The sequence below is a fragment of the Garra rufa genome, chromosome 8, assembly GCF_049309525.1.
Source record: "Garra rufa chromosome 8, GarRuf1.0, whole genome shotgun sequence".
Taxonomy (NCBI): domain Eukaryota; kingdom Metazoa; phylum Chordata; class Actinopteri; order Cypriniformes; family Cyprinidae; genus Garra; species Garra rufa.
The window spans coordinates 26453694-26473989 of NC_133368.1; the positions used below are offsets into that span (position 1 = coordinate 26453694).

General features: G+C 33.3%; 1 protein-coding gene across 1 annotated transcript in view; it reads right to left on the bottom strand.

Annotated features, from left to right (window-relative positions):
• arhgap15 (Rho GTPase activating protein 15) overlaps positions 1 to 20011 on the bottom strand; it is a 51739-nt gene extending 31728 nt beyond the window's left edge. Inside the window, exons 1-9 of the mRNA XM_073846280.1 lie at positions 19938 to 20011; positions 16528 to 16672; positions 15822 to 15881; positions 15396 to 15457; positions 15092 to 15179; positions 14189 to 14278; positions 3184 to 3282; positions 2792 to 2930; positions 640 to 762 (exon numbers count right to left, since the gene is read on the bottom strand). Coding sequence (XP_073702381.1) covers positions 640 to 762; positions 2792 to 2930; positions 3184 to 3282; positions 14189 to 14278; positions 15092 to 15179; positions 15396 to 15457; positions 15822 to 15881; positions 16528 to 16662 — 796 coding nt within the window. The 5' untranslated portion in view covers positions 16663 to 16672; positions 19938 to 20011. The remainder of the gene's footprint in view (positions 1 to 639; positions 763 to 2791; positions 2931 to 3183; positions 3283 to 14188; positions 14279 to 15091; positions 15180 to 15395; positions 15458 to 15821; positions 15882 to 16527; positions 16673 to 19937) is intronic.
• Between the last annotated feature and the right edge of the window lie 285 nt (positions 20012 to 20296).

A 20296-nucleotide genomic window follows, 5' to 3' on the forward strand; every position in this document is an offset into this window, starting at 1 on the left:
ACTTAATTTTTGTTAGTAATATGCGCTGCTACGAACTTAATTTAGACAACTTTAAAGGCAATTTTCTCAGTATTTATGATTTTTTTGTATCGTCAGATTCCAGATTTTTAAATAGTTGTATCATAACAAATCATCAATCAATGGAAAGCTTATTTATTCAGCTTTCAGATAATGTATAAATCTCAATTTCAAAAAATCGACCCTTATGACAGGTTTGTGGTCCAGGGTCACATATAAAACTAAAAAAAAAGCTAAACCATTATGATATTTATATAATCATGTAGTAACATGAGAAAATATTGATTCATAACAAATTCTGTGCATTTTACCCATTTTGAATTTGAGCTTATTTTTTATGTATTTATGTATTTATTTATTTATCTTATTTATATTTATTTAGCGTGACAATGATTTTTTTTTTTTTTTGTATTGAAATAACAGTGACACATTACAATAAGGTGTCATGTGTTAACATTAGTTTTCATTTTTACAGACTGTAAAATGTACAGGCTGTCCTGTAAAGTTGTTCACATTTTTACTGTATTTTTTACAGAATCATTCCAGAAACCACAGTTGCCAGTTTTTTTCTTTTTTCTTTTTACAGTGTATTGTACGGAGCGCACATGGCGAATGCTTCACCTTTAATAATGCCTTTCTCCTGTAGCGTTTTCATGGAGGGCCGTCTGGAGATGAACTTCTTCAGTCTGTTCTTAACTCCATTCTTGTCGGCGCTGTCTGAGGCGCTGTAATTCAGCTTGAACACTGTGCGGGGGATCAGAGGAGACACAGGAACAATGCTGTCACTGAACACTCGCCACATTCTTTTGAGGCTGTCTTTGTGCAAGTCCTCCTCATGCAAATAAGAGTGTCTCCTTTCTCCACACAGCTCAAAAGCACATCAGAAACACTACTTCTGTTGAAATATTCTCCGGCGTACGTGAACATCTCATTTCACAGCATTTACTTATTGATTCTGGCCAATGTTAGTGTCAATATTACAACATCTTCACAAGTCCAGTGATTAGTATGTGACGAGCGAGAGCTCCGAGCTACTGCCCAGTATTCAGTACAGTAGTAAATGAATTCTCTTTGATACTCATTCGGGGCAGAAAATGCTGCAATTACCAATGACAGAAGCGTTTGGAGAGTGTCAAGTAGCTTGTAATTTATAATAATGATTGACAGAGAGCAGACTGACTTCGTCTTACTCAACATCTCGACGGAGTTCAGAACAGCCGTATATAATGTCTGAAATTCGGCTTCTGTTGGTCTCTGTCTCATATGGTAAATGATGTAATGAGATGTACTAACGTGCCTGTATTTTACAGTCATCGTGTTAATGCAGACGCAGATGTTTTCGCTGTAACCTAACGCTGTCTCGCGGTAACCAAACGGCATGTGGTCAAGGTGCTGCTGTGCTTCCTGTTCAGATCATGACCACAGCCACACAAAAAAAAAAAAAATCAATGCATCATAACAGTTAACTGTACAATAAGATGTCAATATTTCATCCTAAAATCAAAAGGGAAAAAACTGAAATTATATTTTAGCCTTTATATATATATATATATATAGAGAGAGAGAGAGAGAGAGAGAGAGAGAGAGAGAGAGAGAGAGAGAGAGAGAGAGAGAGAGAGAGAGAGAGAGAGAGAGAGAGATTGTATTTATATAGCCAATTTTGGACCATTATGATATTTATATAGTAACAAAACAAAATATTGATTTAAAATAAATTCTGTGCATTTTACACATTTTGAATTCAAGCTTTTTTTATTTTTTTAATGTTCATCATTTTTATTAGAATCACATTTTTGTAATATAACATTTAAATATTGTTATTATAAATATTAAAAAAGATGTTACAATGCAATATCATCATGATCCTAAAATAGGGTTTATTTTACTTAACTAATCCAAATATACCCTAATGAAAAATTTATATATTTAAAACACATTTATTTTATTATATTTCATTTATTTCATTTTCATTTATTTTCATTTATTTCAGTATAGTTCAAATCTATTAACATATTTACTGACATTGCTTGAGACTTACTGATGTAAAAAAACAAATAATTAAACTCTATTTGAAGTACTACTTGTGCACAATGCACATTTCTTAATAATATATTAAGCCTAAACTGTGTTTTAATGTCACTACTGATAAGGATTGTATGATCTTTGAATAATAACAGTCTTAAAATGCAAGATATTTAAAGTTTATCTTAAGTATACTTGCAATAGTTTCACTTTAGCACAACCAAATATACTTTAGTATATCTTTAGTTGGACTTCAACACTACTTCTGCTCAATTAAAGTGCATTAAGCACAAAATTAGTTGATCTAATTTAGCAGATTTTAAGTATACCAGTTTAGTATACCAAAAGTACAACTGTAGGTTTTTTTTTATTAAGCACATAGATGTGTAAATGTATTTGTAGTATACCTAGAAAGAAACATATTTCAAATACATGTTTATTTTTCTTACTTGAAAAATGCTGTTTGTTCTTACAGTTTTCTTTTGATTTTAGGGTAAAACATGATCTGAACAGGTTTGGTGAGACAGAGTCTGTGAACAGACCGTATCATCTGTACTGCTAAACTCATTAATGTGGATATTAAACAGTGGTGAAGCGAGGCTGCAACCCCGACATACTCACTGTTTTCTGAACTCTCTATGTTGGTTGCCAGTTATCACCTCTCTCTCTCCCTCCCTCTCTTTCACACACACACACACACACACACACACACACACACACACACACAAACACATATACACGTGTTACTCACTGATGGAGCGTCTGTGTTCAGATTTGGTCTCTTTTGGTTTAGGTTTGGAGGGTTCGCAGGTTGGTCTGGACAAGCATTCTGTGCTGTTGGACCTGTGTAGGGCTGCTCTACCACAAATCTGGCCTCCAGCTCCACTCGACTACACCACAACATCATATAAAAGATCCATCACTCAGATGCAAAAAACAACATCTAACAAATATTGGTATTTGAAGTATTTATCCCAGTGTTAGATGATACGTGTATTTAACTATTTATGTACCTACCCGTATTTAAAAAAAAATAGTTATATTTAGTATACTGTAAGTAAGACCCATAATTTAATTCCACAATGAGTACATGTTAATGTAAAATGTATAAAAAGCTATTTTGTATTTTAGCAATTAACTTACCAGACTATCCACTGCTTTCTTGATAGCATCATGCCATTTACAGATTGTTGGAAAGTGATCTGCCTGCAGCAAAAACTCATGGCCATTTGGGGTGGTTATCTGTTTGTAAAAGAGGGTTGAAAAGAAAGTTTAAAAAGTGGCATTCAAACAAATACAACCCAAGGGCATGAAAATACACGCCTCTATATACATTTCTGCAACACTGTAATTATGTACTTTACTGCACGTTTTGTGGCAGTTTCAAAGTGTAATGTCCAGAAAGTGGTGCTAAAACACGTTCAATACACTGCTTGAGGTACGTTTTGCTGTTGTTCAGAATTCGAACATCCACGTAGTGTTGCTAAATGCTCTATCGTGTTGAAATATCCTCTACACTAAACCTACCTGATAGAGTTAACATATGCGAAAGTGATATAAAAACGCATTTGCTGATGCAGTCATGTTATATTAACTTTCTTATGCGGATTTGAGCTGTTGTCGAACCGTTGTTTCACAGGGTTCGTACCGAAGCTCTTCATCATCAAGTGAATTAGAAAACTCATGTATATGAAGCTGTATATGTGACGACAATGTTCAAAAGTATCAGTTGTCAAATCGTGCTTGATTTTAAAATTGATTTGAAGTCGTAACATAATATTCAGCAAGTAACTGTGTGAAAATTAGGCAAGTTTAATACAAGTTTAATAGGCAAGTAAAAGTTTTACTGCCTCTAGTGTGGGAACTGCAGTGATTCGTACATATAGGTACAAATAGTTTTTTTCAGTTTTGCAGAAATGTATAAGAAATGTTGCACAAAAGCAATGTGTGAACAGTTCCCTGCCAAAAAAAGTGTATTCACCTGTAACCTGTGTATTAATAAATCGTACTACATCACAAATCTAGAACTAAATATAATAAAATAGTATTATCTTTTATTGCTTGCTTATTTTGTCCCTATATCTTTAACCACAGAAATGCTTGTTTAATAAAGAAATTAAAACTTTTATTTAGCAAGGACCCATTCAATTAATTAGAAGAGAATGTAAAGATATGTATAATGTTACAAAAGATTTCTGTTTCAAATGAATGCTGTTCTTTTAAACATCTTATTCATTATCCACCTTATTTTTCAAAGCGGAAGTAAGCTGTTTTCTGGTAATGTATTAGACATCCGGTTCATTATCTGTTGTAAGGAAATATTGTGTAGAATAACGAAGTGCAGTAAGCGGTAAAACTGCTTGCCCTACAAACCAGTGTGTTCATTATTAAAATAATACATTCAAATAATATGGTAAGAAAAATCCGTTTGTGATATCAAGCTGCAAAACAAGCTGTTTTGTACAGCTAAAAACAGCTGGAAGCAGATGAGACCAGAAGCCAGACACATTACATTTACAAATGTGAGCCTGAACCACAAAACCAGTCTTAAGTAGCACGGGTATATTTGTAGCAATAGCCAACAATACACTGTCAAAATTGTCAATTCATGGGTCAAAATTACTGATATTTCTTTTATGGCAAAAATTATTAGGATATTAAGTAAAGATCATGTTCCATGAAGATATTTTGTAAATCTCCTACAGTAAATATATCAAAACTTAAATTTTGATTAGTAATATGTATCACGAAGAACAACTTACAACTTTAATGGCGATTTTCTCAATATTTTGATTCTTTTGCACCCTCAGATTCCAGATAGTCGTATCTTGACCAAATATTGTCGTATCCTAACAAACCATACATCAAAAAATTGACCCTTATGACCTTATATTCAGGGTCACAAATGGCCGCAGCCACTCTTACAGGAATTATAAGATGAACAGAACTCCATTATAGAAAAAAACATTTTTAGATTTTAGAATCCACAAAAGTAATAAGCAGCAACATTGCATTCAACACTGATTATAATAAGTAATAAAAAATGTTTTTTGAGCACCAAATCAGTATGTTCGAATAATTAATAAAGGATAATCTGACATTGAATACCGTAATGGCTGCTGAAAATTCAGCTTTCCTTTTTTTTAAATTTTACATGCACCCTTAGTGAGCATAAGAGACTTTATTTTTAAGAAAACTCTTACCAACCCCAAAACTTTTGAAGGGCATAGTGTATGAGGGGGAAAAAAATCTTAAAATGCCATTGCAAAGTCAATAACAAATACTGTGTGAACTGTGAACATGGTATATCTCAGGGATACAATTACACAAACAAACAAAAATTCAAGAAAATGAGAAATTTCAGATGCACTAAGCCTTTTGACAAGCTATTAGTTTGATACCTGACTAAACGTTAGACTTATTTCTGGAGACTGGCGTAACATCGCATGGCACAGTCGCATAGAATAAGTGGCCTTCCCAGAACAATGCAAGCCAACACCAACGCTAAGGTCAGAATTGTCAAATACCGTTGCGCGGAACAGATTCTTGTTATCTTAAAGAGAGGTGACACTGCATATTTCTAAAACCTAAAATCATTTTAGAGTGGTCAGTCTCTAAAAATACCAGGCCGAATCAGAGAATACATTTCGCCTTCCCCCCACACAGTCACTCCACATAGACGTCCAAAGTTTTTGCCCATTTAAAACAGACTTTTCTGACTTTGAGAGAGGGTGGCAGGGGGAATCAAGCAGTCTCTTTGGGGATGGAGTGAATATAGAGGGAATGGTTAGGGGCACAATTCTTGTCAGAGTGCGTTTGCGATCCCTCTATTCTTCAGAGTGGAACATCCGAGAGAGCATGTTTGTTCTGAAGCTCCTTCTTTCCTGGAGGGTGCCTGCGGACATGACAGTAATAGTTTGTAGTGGGGTGGACTTGTTGGAGTCCTCGCTGGCGGTTTGAACGGGTGAAACAGATCCACTTTAATGAAGGATATTTGTGCTGCAGGTCATCAGAAACTTTCAAATGGCAGTTTCAGATCCCTTTCTGGTTTGGCTGTCGCACAATGCGTGAAGCTCGTGCAAAAGCACTCCTCTTTTATGCAGAGTCGACAGATATTTTATACATGTGACAACATACTTTTTTCTCATTCTTTTCGGACATCGAACATCATATGAACCGTATGACGTAGTGCCGCTCGACTTTGATTCAGACGAAAGCGCAGTGATAATGTTTCACAACCCAGCACGCAATGTATCAAATAATTCAAATAGCATTTCAAAGCCAAACCAGCCTTAATAAATTCAACACCAAAGCTCGATTAAGTTAAACTGAAACACATTTCATGTCTTTCAAAATAGCTCATCCTGTAAATCAAGCTGTTTCGAAACCAAACGTTGCATTGGTCTTTGATTTTGTGAAGATTATCTGAAAGCGCTGGCTGATGAGTCATGAGTTTTGTCCTCTCTGTTTCTGAAAAAACGATAATCATCTTTCCAACTACCCATTGCTATATTCACCAATACCTCCCCAGAATCAAGCTCTCGTAATTCATGCTATGCTTCATCTCCGCATGTGGTGATGTCCATGGAAATGAAGAGCCCATAGATGCAATGCCAATATTCGTTGTATGCACATATATTTCTATGGACAGCTTACACAACAAACCTTGCACAATTTTTACTGCTGCTGTACTGGGATTATTTGATTTTCAACTAAGCATATTGTAACTTTCACTTATTTTAGATAGCTATAGATGTATGTTCTTATTTTTTTAAAGAAATGCAAAGCCCATTCACTTTCTGCATGGTATATAATAAACATTTAACCTTTTGCTTTAAATATAAGTTATAACAGGATTTTTACAATGTAATATTTCTCCAACATACTATTACTGTCCTGTATTTACCATTGGTGATTTTATTTTTATCCCTCAGTGGAAATAGCCTTGGATTACACAATAGAAAACAAAAATACAAAAAATACATATAAAAAATGTTTTGAAAGAACATTTTTGGTCAGGAAAGTGGCAAAGTGGCAAAGGAGCTGATTGGAAAACTGGGACTAGTGGAAAGTTTTGTGTTGCACGAGTGGAAATAAGAAAGAGTATAACATAAAAGCACTATGCTTTTAATCACACTGTTTAATGAGGAGGAATTTGAATATCTGGGCTCTCACTTTGACTCTTCATTAATGTTTAATTATGCAGAGCGGTACAAAGACCAGAATGTCATTTGTGACTTAACATTTGTGTTTTGCTGTTAAATTAAACATTAATTTGAAAGCTACATAAAGACACAACTCAACTTTGAAGCGCTTTAGATAGGAGGGTTAATTATCTCCAATTTTCCACAACTCCTGAGATGGGTCTGGCTAAGAGAGCTATCGGCTTCCCAGAGAAAGCAAAAGCAAAATCAGAGGAAATGGAGGAAGATGCACTGCGTTCCCTTGATGCTTTCTCGTGCACGATGTTTAATTCAATGCCTCAGACTGCATAGGCCAGATTAAAAATATTAATAATAACAATGACAGAAACAAAATCTTTGTAAAATGTTTCACGAGCGGGAAATACGGTTTCTGCAACCTTCATTCGCCAGATTGCATTTTTAAATGAGCAAGCTATTCTCATAAACGATTGAACCATCAGTAGATGTGATTAAAATTGTGAACTGTTAAAACGCAAATACAAAAACTTGCAAAAATGAACAGCTGAACTGAAAGTCAAAGCTAGAAATAGCATAATAATACATAATACAGAAACAACCAGGGTTAGTTGTCACACTGGGAAGATGTCGCACAGACTTTTAAGTCAAAAGTCCTGTGGTTTTGTAAAAAGTGAATTCTTTTTTTTTCTGTGCAAGAACTATTTGTTCTGAGACGTTGTAAATCGTATGCTCTTACTAAGAGAGAGTCATTTTGCTGCTTTAATCTCCTTTGTAATCTGCTGTCTGAATCTCAAATCCTTCCGTTCGCCCCATGATTATTACCAAATATAAAGTATATTGTTTTGTTATGAATACTGAAATTAATGCTCAATACAATGTAAGCAGCTTTGAGAACAAGCAAATACCTTTCTCTTAACTCTCTTGGAAAGTGGTCTTAAGAAAAAAAATTGCATGATTGCAAGCTTACTTACAGTAATATATTTCATATCTAAGTTCTTGAAACTACACATTGTTTATATTCTATTGGACTCTGAAAATACCAGAAGTGGCTTTTTATTAAAACAGATTTCAACTTAAAGGTGACATTAAAAGTATCTTGCAAACTTTTATAATTGTGACTCTGGACCACAAAACCAGTCATAAGGGTCATTTTTTTTTAAATTGAGATTTATGCATTATCTGAAAGCTGAATAAATAAGCTTTCCATGGCCGAGATACAACAGTTTGAAAATCTGGAATCTGAGGGTGCAAAGAAATCGAAATATTAAGAAAATCGCCTTTAAAGTTGTTCAAATTAAGTTCTTAGCAATGCATATTACTAATCAAAAATTTAGTTTTTATATATTTACAGTACGGTAGAACATTTACAAAATATCTTCATGGAACATGATCTTTACTTAACATCCTATTGACTTTTATTATATTTTTTTATAATTTTGACCCATACACTGTATTTTTGCTATTGCTAAACATACCGTGCTGCTTAAGACTGGTTTTGTGGTCCAGGGTCACTTTATATTTTAACTACATTTCCCATGTCTCAGATAATATATATATACATATACAGTGCCCTCCACTAATATTGGCACCCTTGGTAAATATGAGCAAAAGTGGATGTGAAAATAAATCTGCATAATTTATCCTTTTGATCTTTTATTCAAAAAATTCACAAAATTTTAACCTGTCATTGAAGTAAATCAAAAGAACCTAGGGGTGAACTCTCATTATGAAATAAATGTTTTTCTCTAGTTCAAACCTGTAAAAGTTTCTTTCTTATACTGAACACAAAAGAAGACATTTTGAAGAATTGCTGGTCCCCATTGACTTCCATAGTAGACCATCAACATTCTTAAAAATACCTTCTATGTTCAACAAAAGAAAGAAATCAGACAGGTTTTTATTGTTTTTTTTTTAGTGAACTGTCCCTTTAAGTGCTATTTAAAGACTGAACCTTCCAACAGCATTGTCCTAATATTGCTCACAAGTCGTTAAATACGCTATGCCTTTAGTCTGCAATGTCATTTGAATCAAATATATTTTGATAGAAATGACAACAAAGTTGTCCCACTGCTGTGACACTCAGGTTAAGGCTGTTTACAGGCAGCAAAATGAGTGACAATCTAAACAACATCCTATAATTAGACAATACATCACTTCATTAGCTCAATTCTATAAAGTGTCTTTTCAAGAACACAATACTTAGTGGTCCTTCTAGGCAAGCCATTCAAAGCGTCAGATCCGTCCTGCTCACTGTAGGCCTGTCAGTCTGTCATAATCAGCAGTAAACATGCCCGAAAGGTGCCGCTTACATGAGACATGAGATCTGACAGTGCCTGGCCAAAGATTTTCACTTCCACGGACAGTTCAGACGATGGCGTATGGACACGAACCACATGTTATTTATCACAGTGCCTATAAACATTGCAATAGCCTCCAATGGCCTCATTCCAAACAGTGCAAATTGGTTTATAATTGCTGCTTATTCTCTGCCCACTTTTTGTGGAAGGATTTATTTGTTCATTTATTTTTGCCTTGTTTCACTGACCTCAGTCAAGGATTTTACTTTAACTCATGTTCAAAGTTACACTGCATGCTTTAAAACTATAATACCATCCACTTACAGTTTACCGTCGTAGTTTAGGATACACACAAAGGGGAAAATGTACAACTACAGGTGAAAGGAGAGTGCGACGGTTTGAGTTTTCACTCGGCTGTCTCTCCAGCTTGACACCACATGCCGGCATATGATATTTCAATCCGCCTCAGATGTTTCCTCTTGATTCTCAAACACTCATGCCAGGCACCTATTGTCAATAATACGAGACAGTCGTAAGGTCTTAGTGCAGTCGCTTTTGTGTAACAGGATTGCTGGATTTGATAGTCTTTTTCACGCAGGTGACGTAAACGCGGACACGATTAGACTTGGATTTCCATTGTCTGACTTTTTTGTTTCCTGATGTATTGAAAACTGATAGGCTGTGCGGGAAAGTTCTTTGGATTTCAGGATGAATGTTTCGGAAGATAGTACTTTTCCATCGGTTGTTTAGTACAGCAAAAATAATGTCTATTTGCTTTTGTTTCTTACAGGTAAGATGTAATGCATTACTTTACCTCAAAATTTAAATTCTGTCATTATTTACTCTCTTCCATATGTAGTTCAAAACCTTTCCTTCAGCTGCAGAAAAAGAAGATATTTTTAACAATGTTTCAACTGTTTTTGTCCAAACCATGAAGTTGAATTGTATGGAAACAACAGTATACTACATCATCTTTAATGGTATGGACAAAAAACACATTTTTCAAAATATCTTCTTTTGTTTTTCACAGCAGAGGCAAAGTCATACAGGTTCAGAAAAAGTGTTGTCATTGTTAAAAAATTTTTTTTAGTAATTTAAATAAAACATAATATAAATGTGACCCTGGTCCATAAAACCAGTCAGAAGTAGCACTGGTATATTTGCAATAGCCAAAAAATACATTGTATGGGTCAAAATTATCGATTTTTCTTTTTTTGCATTAAGATATCATTAAGATATTTACTAAAGATCATGTTGCATTAAGATATTTTATAAATTTCCTACCATAAATATATCAAAATTTAATTTTTGATTAGTAATATGCATTGCTAAGAACTTAATTTGGACTTTAAAGGCTTTTTTCTCAATATTTAGATTTTTTTTTTTTTTTTTTTTGCACCGTCAGATTCCAAATTTTTTAATAGTTGTCTTGGCCAAATATTGTCATATCCTAACAAACCATACATTAAAGGAAAGCTTGTATAAATCCCATAAATCTAGATTGAAAAAAATGATGTACAAATCTCAGTTTCAAAAAACTGGCCCTTATGACTGGTTTTGTGGTCCAGGGTCACAAATATTAGATGAAAAATGCTCAAAATTAAAATAAAGTTAAATAGAAATATAAAAAAGTAACAAAAAGTAATAAAACAAAACAAAACAAAGGGACCAAACTAAATGACTAAAACCTAAACTAAAAATGTACAAATAAGAGTTAATTTAAAATATTTAAATATATACTTTAATAGTATGCAAATAATATTAAAATTACTCTTTTTGTAATAAAGGTAAGTAAATGATGGCAGAATTCATATTTTTTGAGGATAAACTATGCCTTCAAGACTCTACAATTGTTCAAATTAAAAATGCAGGATCATGATTTTAGTTCTGTGTTAAGTTTGATCTGATTTGCAGAAATGCCCATACATGCTAGAATCAGTTGTTTCAGGGGGTTTTCTCTTTAAAGAAACAGCAGCTCTAGAGTTTCATCTGTGTGTAGGAAAACAGATTTAGTTTTGTGGGAGCTTTGAAAGTGATAAATGCATATGGCTCCCTGGGTTCATAACCCCTTTAAATGAACCAGAAAGGCTGTGTGAGTCAAACCACTGAACAACAGCGTGATGAGAATTTCTAGTGAAGGAGATTCTTAGTTGAGGAACAGAATAAGTGCAGCTTGATTTTTACTCACTACTTGACATAAATCTCATGTGATTTGCCACATATGACAACAGAATGAAAGATTTCTGATATATTACCGTTCAAAAGTTTGGGGTCAGTTGGATTTTTCTTATATATATATATATATTTTTTTTTTACAGCACAGACATTACATCGATCAAAAGTGACAGTAATTATGCTTCAAACGTTTTCTGGACAAAAATTCATCATTGTTTTCAATAAGAAGAAGAAGTGTTTTTTGGCCAGCAAATCAGCATATTTAGAATGATTTCTGAAGGATCGTGTGACATGAAGACTGAAGTATTGATGCTGAAGATTCAGCTTTGCCATCACAGGAATAAATTACTAACATATTAATATTTTCAATTGTAATAACAGTATTACTGTTTTATTGTATTTGTGTCAAATAAATGAAGCCTTAGTGAGCATTAGAGACTTACTTCAAAAAACAAACAAATTAATAAATCTTACAGACGCCAAACTTTTGAACAGAAGTGCATAAGTTATATATCTGTCCAAAATTTCCAAATTTATGGCCATTTAAAATATGTTAATTTGTGAAGATGCTACATACACCACCTCCGACGTTGTGATTGCGATTCCAAACTGCTAAATTTCAACTGATAAATGCTGTAATCCTGGTATTAGCAGAGATATAAGGATCTGCACCAGCATTTAAGGTTAATATCAGCAGTGACAGAAGCACAAAAAGGAATGAGAGTCAACTCCAGATGCTTAAGACACTGATCAAAACCTCCAATGAAACAACGTGAACTTCCTTAATCACAACTATCCCTCATCTGACACAAGTGTTTTGTCTTGCTCTAAGCCGGGCAGATCTTCGAGACCTCGGCTGAATGCCTCACAGATTGCAAATCTAACTCTCCACGCTGCTGAATTAACGAGCCTCCACACTAATTTCTAATCCCGGTTGAGGTTGATTGACAGCGGTGGCAGACTACGAAATGGCTTGGTACCGTCATTACAAGCACTTTTTCTGTGTGAGAGTTTGGGATTATTTAAGATTACTGTTTAATGCCTTTTTAATCTCTCCTGCAGAAAAAAAAAAAAAAAGATTTCTGGGCAAAATACTGGACAGCAAGTACAGTGGCAGTGATAAGATATTATAAGTGCGCGATGAGATCAGAAATCGGCTTTTTACCCTCGCTTTGCCTCATTATGTGAGCTAACTCTGCTATCAGTTTATTGATAAGCGTTTGGCGCACTCACTAACCGAAAGATTATCTCGCTGTACATAAATCCTAATGAAAAGTCTTCATGATAACAATGACTGGACAGAAATGTCAGGAAATGCTTTAAGGAACTTTGAAATCCTGAAAGATTCATCTAGTCACTGTGTGCAGATAAAAGATGGTGTACACTACCAGTCAAAAGTTTTTGAACAGTAAGATTTGTAATGTTTTTTGAAGAAGTCTCGTCTGCTCACCAAGCCTGCATTTATTTCATCTAAAGCACAGCAAAAACAGTAACATTTGAAAAAAAAAAAATATTTAAAATAACTTTTCTATTCAAATAATTTTTAAAATGTAATTTATTCCTGATTTCAAAGCTGAATTTTTTGCATCATTACTCAAATCTTCAGTTACATGATCCTTCAGAAATCTTTCTAATATTCTGATTTGCTGCTCAAACATTTTTTTTTTCAGGTTTCTTTGATGAATAGAAGGTACAGAAGAACAGCATTCATCTGAATTAGAAATCTTTTGTAACATAATAAATGTCTTTATCATCACTTTTAATCAATTTAAAGCATCCTTGCTAAATAAAAATATTAATTTCTATAATTTCTTTCCTAAATGTTTTTCTACTGACTACTTGACTACAAGCTTTTGAATGCTATAGTGTATAATGTTACAAAGGCTTTTTATTTCAGATAAATGCAGATTTTTGGATCTCTCTATTCAAAGAATCTTGAAAAAATGTACTCAACTGTTTTAAATATTGATGATAATAATAATAATAATAATAATAATTTTTTTTGAACAGCAAATCAACATATTAGAATGATTTCTGAATTATCATGTGACACTGAAGAATAATGATGCTGAAAATTTACCTTTGTTCACAGGAATAAATTACATTTAAAAATATATACAAATATAAAAAAGTTATTTGAAATAGTAAAAATATTTCAGACTTTTTTTCCTGTACATTGGATCAAATAAATGCAGGCTTGGTAAGAGGAAAAGTCTTACTGTTCAAAAACTTTTGACTGGTAGTATATATTTTCTCTTGCAGGGGTTTTAAGAGGTTGTCAATCCCTTCAAAACTTGGTTAAGCTTTGATCTTACAATGTTTTAAAATTATTAGAGATGAAGCAGGAAGCCCAAGCCATTATTAGAGTTGAGACCATGTGACTCAAAACTAAGACAGATGACAATCAACATTATATACTGAGATCCCAGTGCAATTGTTAGTGTTTGCATACTTCTAATAGATGATAAACAGATGAAAGGATAAACTTTGGCTCATCGCATCCCACTGTCCTACCTGAATCACGTGCTTTCGGCTGGATTTCTCTGTTGTCCACTCGATTAAAGCCCCACACAGATCCACACCATCTGGTTTACCACCTGGTTTCTGTGGAGAAAGTACAATTATTTGCGCACATTTGCCAAGATACTAAATAGAAACACCACATTTCTTGTGTCTTACGTGACTTTGCGAAATAATAAACAATTGATGAACACAATGTTTTGATACAGAACAGATAGCCTAATATTATATAATAATAGATCACATTCGTCAGGAGATTTTCAAATTTAGATTTAAAATGCTTTGCATGTGAGTGGCACAAATAATAAAAAAAAGAGCTCCACGTCTACAGTTTTAATGAGGTGGCACAAATACTTAACTTCATCCTGATAACCTCTATGTGTATTGCCCACAGAAATGGCAGGGAGCTCGAGGGCTTTATGGCCACTTGACCATGAGTGATGTTGAAACTAATATGAGCTGACCCCATCGATGGCCTCGACATACCATTTACAAGCACAAGAAGCCTGTGAAGGTAGCAAAGCTCTTCTCATCCGAACCTCATGTCTCTATCACAGCCACATGCTGCTCAAATCAGCAGAATAATAATATGGCTGAGAGTCCCGTGCATGGCGGGTAAATATTTCTTTTTTCAGCAGTGTTTTAAATAGTCAGGATCAAAGGCGAAGTTAAGAAGTGAGACAAATATGGAAATCATTATGCTTCCCCACCCAGTCGCTAACAGTTATGCTGCTTAATGCACATCTGTAGCTATTCATTAAATTCCGCTGTTTATTTTATGCTTCAATTTTTATGATTTGACACTTTTTGGATTTATTTTATTATAAAGGTAGGATTTATCTGTTTAACCTAAATACAGGTGCTGTTGCTCTGTGTGAATGTGTGCTGCGGTCTTACCAAATTTGCCACGGCTTCTTGTTTGCTCTCTTTATAGAACAATAGTTGATTGGAGCAAAGCACAACCCAGGTTGAAGTCCAGTTTTTCCTGTGAAAAAAAAAAAAAATCTTTAAAAACTTACAAACAGACAGATAAATACTAATAGATGGATAGATAGATAGATAGATAGATAGATAGATAGATAGATAGATAGATAGATAGATAGATAGATAGATAGATAGATAGATAGATAGATAGATAGATAGATAGATAGATAGATAGATAGATAGATAGATAGATAGATAGATAGATAGATAGACCAACCGTAATTTTTTTCCTCCTTCAGCAATTTTGGCTTTGTTCAAATATTCTCCTTTTAAAATAGTCTGTAACACAGAAAGAAACACATGGAACACAAACACAAAAATCTTCAGTCTTTCAGAATTTATAAACTGCAGTTGAAAAAAAGGTTTGAGAACAGTTTGGTTGGCTGCTGCATTTTCATTTATTTTACTGGTTTATTTACTGGTTAAAAAAAGAAAAAGGAGTTTTGAAACCAGGCTTCCCAGTTATTGTGCAATGAAATACTAAACTCTCGTTTACACAGCTCAGATTTCCGTTGTTCAAAATAATCATTATATTATGAATGTTTGCGAGCATAAATCAGTCACTGCAGGCTCTTCTGGCTCCCACATTTAAAAACCCAATTTTGTGTGACGTTAGTAATGAGGGAGGTACGACAGCTCATACCTGCGGCCCAGGAGAACCATCAACGTTATGCTGAGACTGGTTCCTCCGGTGACGGTTGATCTAAACAAAGAGCATGTGTTGCTAAGTAAATATCTCTCTCCCAAATAATATTCTGTTGTCTGTTTGAAATTAAGTTACGACCACAATTTTTGTTATAGAAATCCTGTTATATATAATATAGTATTTTATGTATTTGTGTTTTTGGAGAAATTTAAATGCAACATTCTATTAAACTCAAATAAATTTCTCCTACAGCTTATGGTTTGCTTTCTACAGTCAGTGCACAAATTTTTAGAGTTACATATTTGTAAGTAATCTAATTTGAATTTAATTGCATGCATGTTTCATATTTCATCATAATTGTAATTTATTTCAGTACTAGGTATCATTAAAAATATACAGACTATGCCACAAAATTATTATAAGTGTAACAAGCAAAACAGATGCAGATTATGTTTTGTGTTTTAATTTTTTGGCTACATTTTCACAGCGGTATAACAAGCCGGCCCTGTGCTGCAGTGCTGGCCTGCCCTCTGCTGTTCTGTGCCTTTGTTTCTAAAAACAGCCATTGCAACAGGAAGCCGCAAATAAGCTGTTGCAAATAATGCAGTTACCCACACTCGTGCGGCATGAATTTACAAAATATACAGAGGGGTATAAAATCATTTAATTAGTCCTGGATTATGTGAATCGTGCTCATGCTTACAGGTTTCTGTAGTGTGTCAGGTTCTGGTAGGACCATAGACTTTGTTTGGCTGAGTCTCTCTCCAGTGTTGCTTTGAGAGCTCTTGATTCTCAACTGAACGGCTCCAGGAAGCACCATCGCTGGCTGCTTCTGCATCGCTGTGACACTGAGAAAAAAATAACAAAATAGCAATAATATAAAATCTGTCATTTGTTATTTTTTATTGGCTCAAAATATAAACTATGCATGAGTCAGACACAAAAACAATAATAAAAAGAAACAAAGCATTGTTTTAGCCAACAGAAATTTCAATTAATAAATTGCATAAAATTACACTTAACAAATAAAAGCAGCTTGTGACAGCTTGCTCCGATCTGATATTTATGAAAAATATTCATGCTCTGAGAACACACTTCATCCTTTTGTTACATTTGACTCTTTTCTGAATGTATTTCAGTGTAATTTTGTGTTCATTTGTTTACACAGCAGCTTATTTTAACTTTGAGAACAGAATTTAATTTGAGTTCATGAACTAGGAGTTCTAAACCAGAGCTAGAGAAAACACACACATCTGTGTAACTAAACTTTTATCTGAAAACCTTATAGTTACTGAGATATACCCATACAGAAATGTATATATGTATATATGTTACCTATAAGCTGATATATCATTTTCACATAAGTACATTCTTTGGATAGATGAATATATATGGTATTATATGCAGCAACCATTTATTTCAACAATATGTAGTTTATTTATATATGCAACTTTATTAAAGCAACATATATATATATTAAAAAAAAAAACTTTTTTATTCAACTTTAAAATACAGGTCTATCATTTATATCTACTTAATATCAACACGTATTAATGGGTTTTAAATTTGATCTACACATACATGACTTATGCCACATACAAAAACATATAGGCACATGTTTATATATACATTAATATATAAAATTGTTCTAACTTCTATTGGGTTTCATACACTACCAATCTCTAGAAGTCTCTTCTGCTCACCAAGCCTGCATTTATTTGATCCAAAGTACAGCAAAAACAGTACAATGTTGAAATATTTTCAAAATATATGTTTTCTATTTCAATTTATTTTAAATAGTAATTTATTCAATGATTTCAAAGATTAATTTTTAGCATAATCTTTTAGAAATCTTTCTGATATTCTGATTTGCTGCTCTAAAAACATTTATTATTATTATTATTATGTTGAAAACAGCTGAGTAGATTTTTTTCAGGTTTCTTTGATGAATAAAATGTTCAGAAGAACAGCATTTATCTGAAATAGAAATCTTTTGTAACATTTTACATGTCTTTATCATCACTTATGTTCAATTGAAAGCATCCTTGCTAAATAAAAGTATTAATTTTAATCATTTCTCCCCAAAAAGATACTGACTCCAAGCTTTTGAATAGTTTAGTGTACAATGTTAGTGTATAATGCTACAAAAGTTTTTTTTCCAGATAAATGCATGTCTTTCATCTTTCTATTAATCAAAGAATCCTGAAAAAAAAAATGTTTTAAATATTAATTATAATAATAATAACAAAAATAATGTTTCAATCAAATCAGCATATTAGAATGATTTCTGAAGAATCATGTGACTGGAGTAATGATGCTAAAAATTTGGCTTTGATCACAGGAATAAATTACATTTTAAAATATATTTAAATAGAAAACAATTATTTTAAATAGTAAAAAATATTTCAAAATTTGACTGTTTTTTGCTGTACTATGGATCAAATAAATGCAGGCTTGGTGAGCAGAAGAGACTTCTTTGACATTAAAAAATCTGATTTATTTTTCATATATGGAAATTTTGTATATAAATATTACATTTGCATGTGAGTAGGCCTGGTGACAACTTTCCTGTGTGATGGTCTTAACAAGCATTAGTTGGTTTTGTACTAGCATGTGCCTCTGTAAAGTTCATTTAAAGGTATATTGTTAAAAAAAATCTGGCATCAAACTAGAATTGCAGGCAATTCCATTGCATTTCAGTACTAAGCTAAGTCTTTTCAAGACATTGACTAAAATCACTTCCTGAATCATTTTCATTTTCTAAGCTACAATAACAATTTCAAGTTTCAGCTTTTATAAAATGTTTACATATAGTGATATATAGACTACATTTGGTCTTTTATTTTATTTCAATATTGTGTCTTTATTTTGCTGTCCATAAGCAGCTTTTTATGTCAAAAGTTTCTTGGGAATGTTTCAACATCAGTGTTATTGCACCATCAAGCAGAGAGTGGAGGAACTCATCTGTCATGCTTTTTTTTTTCATTTAAAGCATCTGAGCTACTATATATATCCGTAAAATTGTATAAAAGTTTTTACTATTTTGATAATTTCCCTTCACTTGTTAAATGGTTTGCATCAAAATAAACGACAGACTCTTGCAAAAACTCAACAGTGCCCTTCACACTAACAACCATGGCTGTCATTATTGTCGCAGGTTTAAGACAGTGACAATTCTATCAACCGCTAAATTACTTTCACTTTTTTCTTTCTTTTTTTTTAGGTCCCTTTATTTAAGACAAACTATAGAACGATATCAGTGGTCATTTACAATATAATGCAAAAATCACACATTTTATTACAATAATCATATTCTAATAACTAATTATTGACTAAAAATACTTATTTTCCTCAGTTATATGTTCATTTTTCTTTGACTGTTATTTGTCAATCTAAGGTTCTGACTATGTGTATATATTTATTTAAAATATTTCTGTAGTTGGTAAACCGTGAAATCTGCTGCAGCTATGATAACGCATGCTAACATGACAGGAAATAAATAAATCTTCAAAAAAAAAAGCACAACGGAAACAGTGGCACTTTCAACCGTGCATGACAAGTTGCTTTTTTCACAATGGTTTTCAGAGTGGGCAACAGTTTGCAATCTCCTCTGTATGAGAAAACTGAATATCAATAAAATGTATAATTTCAGCAAAACATTCATATTTTAAACATTCAACATTTTGTTAGGGAAGTTCAGAGAAAAGATTTAGTTCACATACAATCAACTTTTCATCATTTCAGAAACAAAACATGTTTAACTTCTGAACTTCTGAGCTGATGTATTGTTGTATACTATACAATTATGTCTTATAATGCCATATGCATGCATTTAAATATATATACATACATTTTAGCTCTAGATATGCATGTCAAATAACACATATCTGTCCCTCTACATATCTAATTTTCTTTAAGTAGCATTTACCTAATATGCAGTAAAGAGATAAATACAGATCTAACTTAGAGATGTGCAGACAAAATGTAAGCAGCCATCAGCAACCAGCTACCACCCAGAAAACATTTCTATCGTCGCATCATCTCTGTTAATTTCATATACTCTGTCATTACCCCCTGCTGCTGCTGAAAAATGAATAAAGTGGACACTCGTACCTGCTTCTCGGCCAGATTCCCAAAAAAAACTGCTCAAAACCTGTTTCAGCAAAGACAGAGAGAGAAAGTGTCGTTTGGAGGAAGTGTACAAGTCACATGGGACACTAAAACCTACGTCTCTCAAGATGTGCATGCATTAGTGCATACATGGGGCTTCTGCTATTACACACTCTTCACTTCCTGAGGCCTGTCACAACAGTTTGAGTCAAGATGGCCGCTGTGAGCTCACAAGAACAGATGGAAGGAGATCAGCACCATTTTAGCCTGAGATGTCTCCATAGAAATTGATACGATGATGCAGTTAAGACTTGGTTAAATTAGACCTGGTTTTTATATCTATATGAAGATTGACGATAATG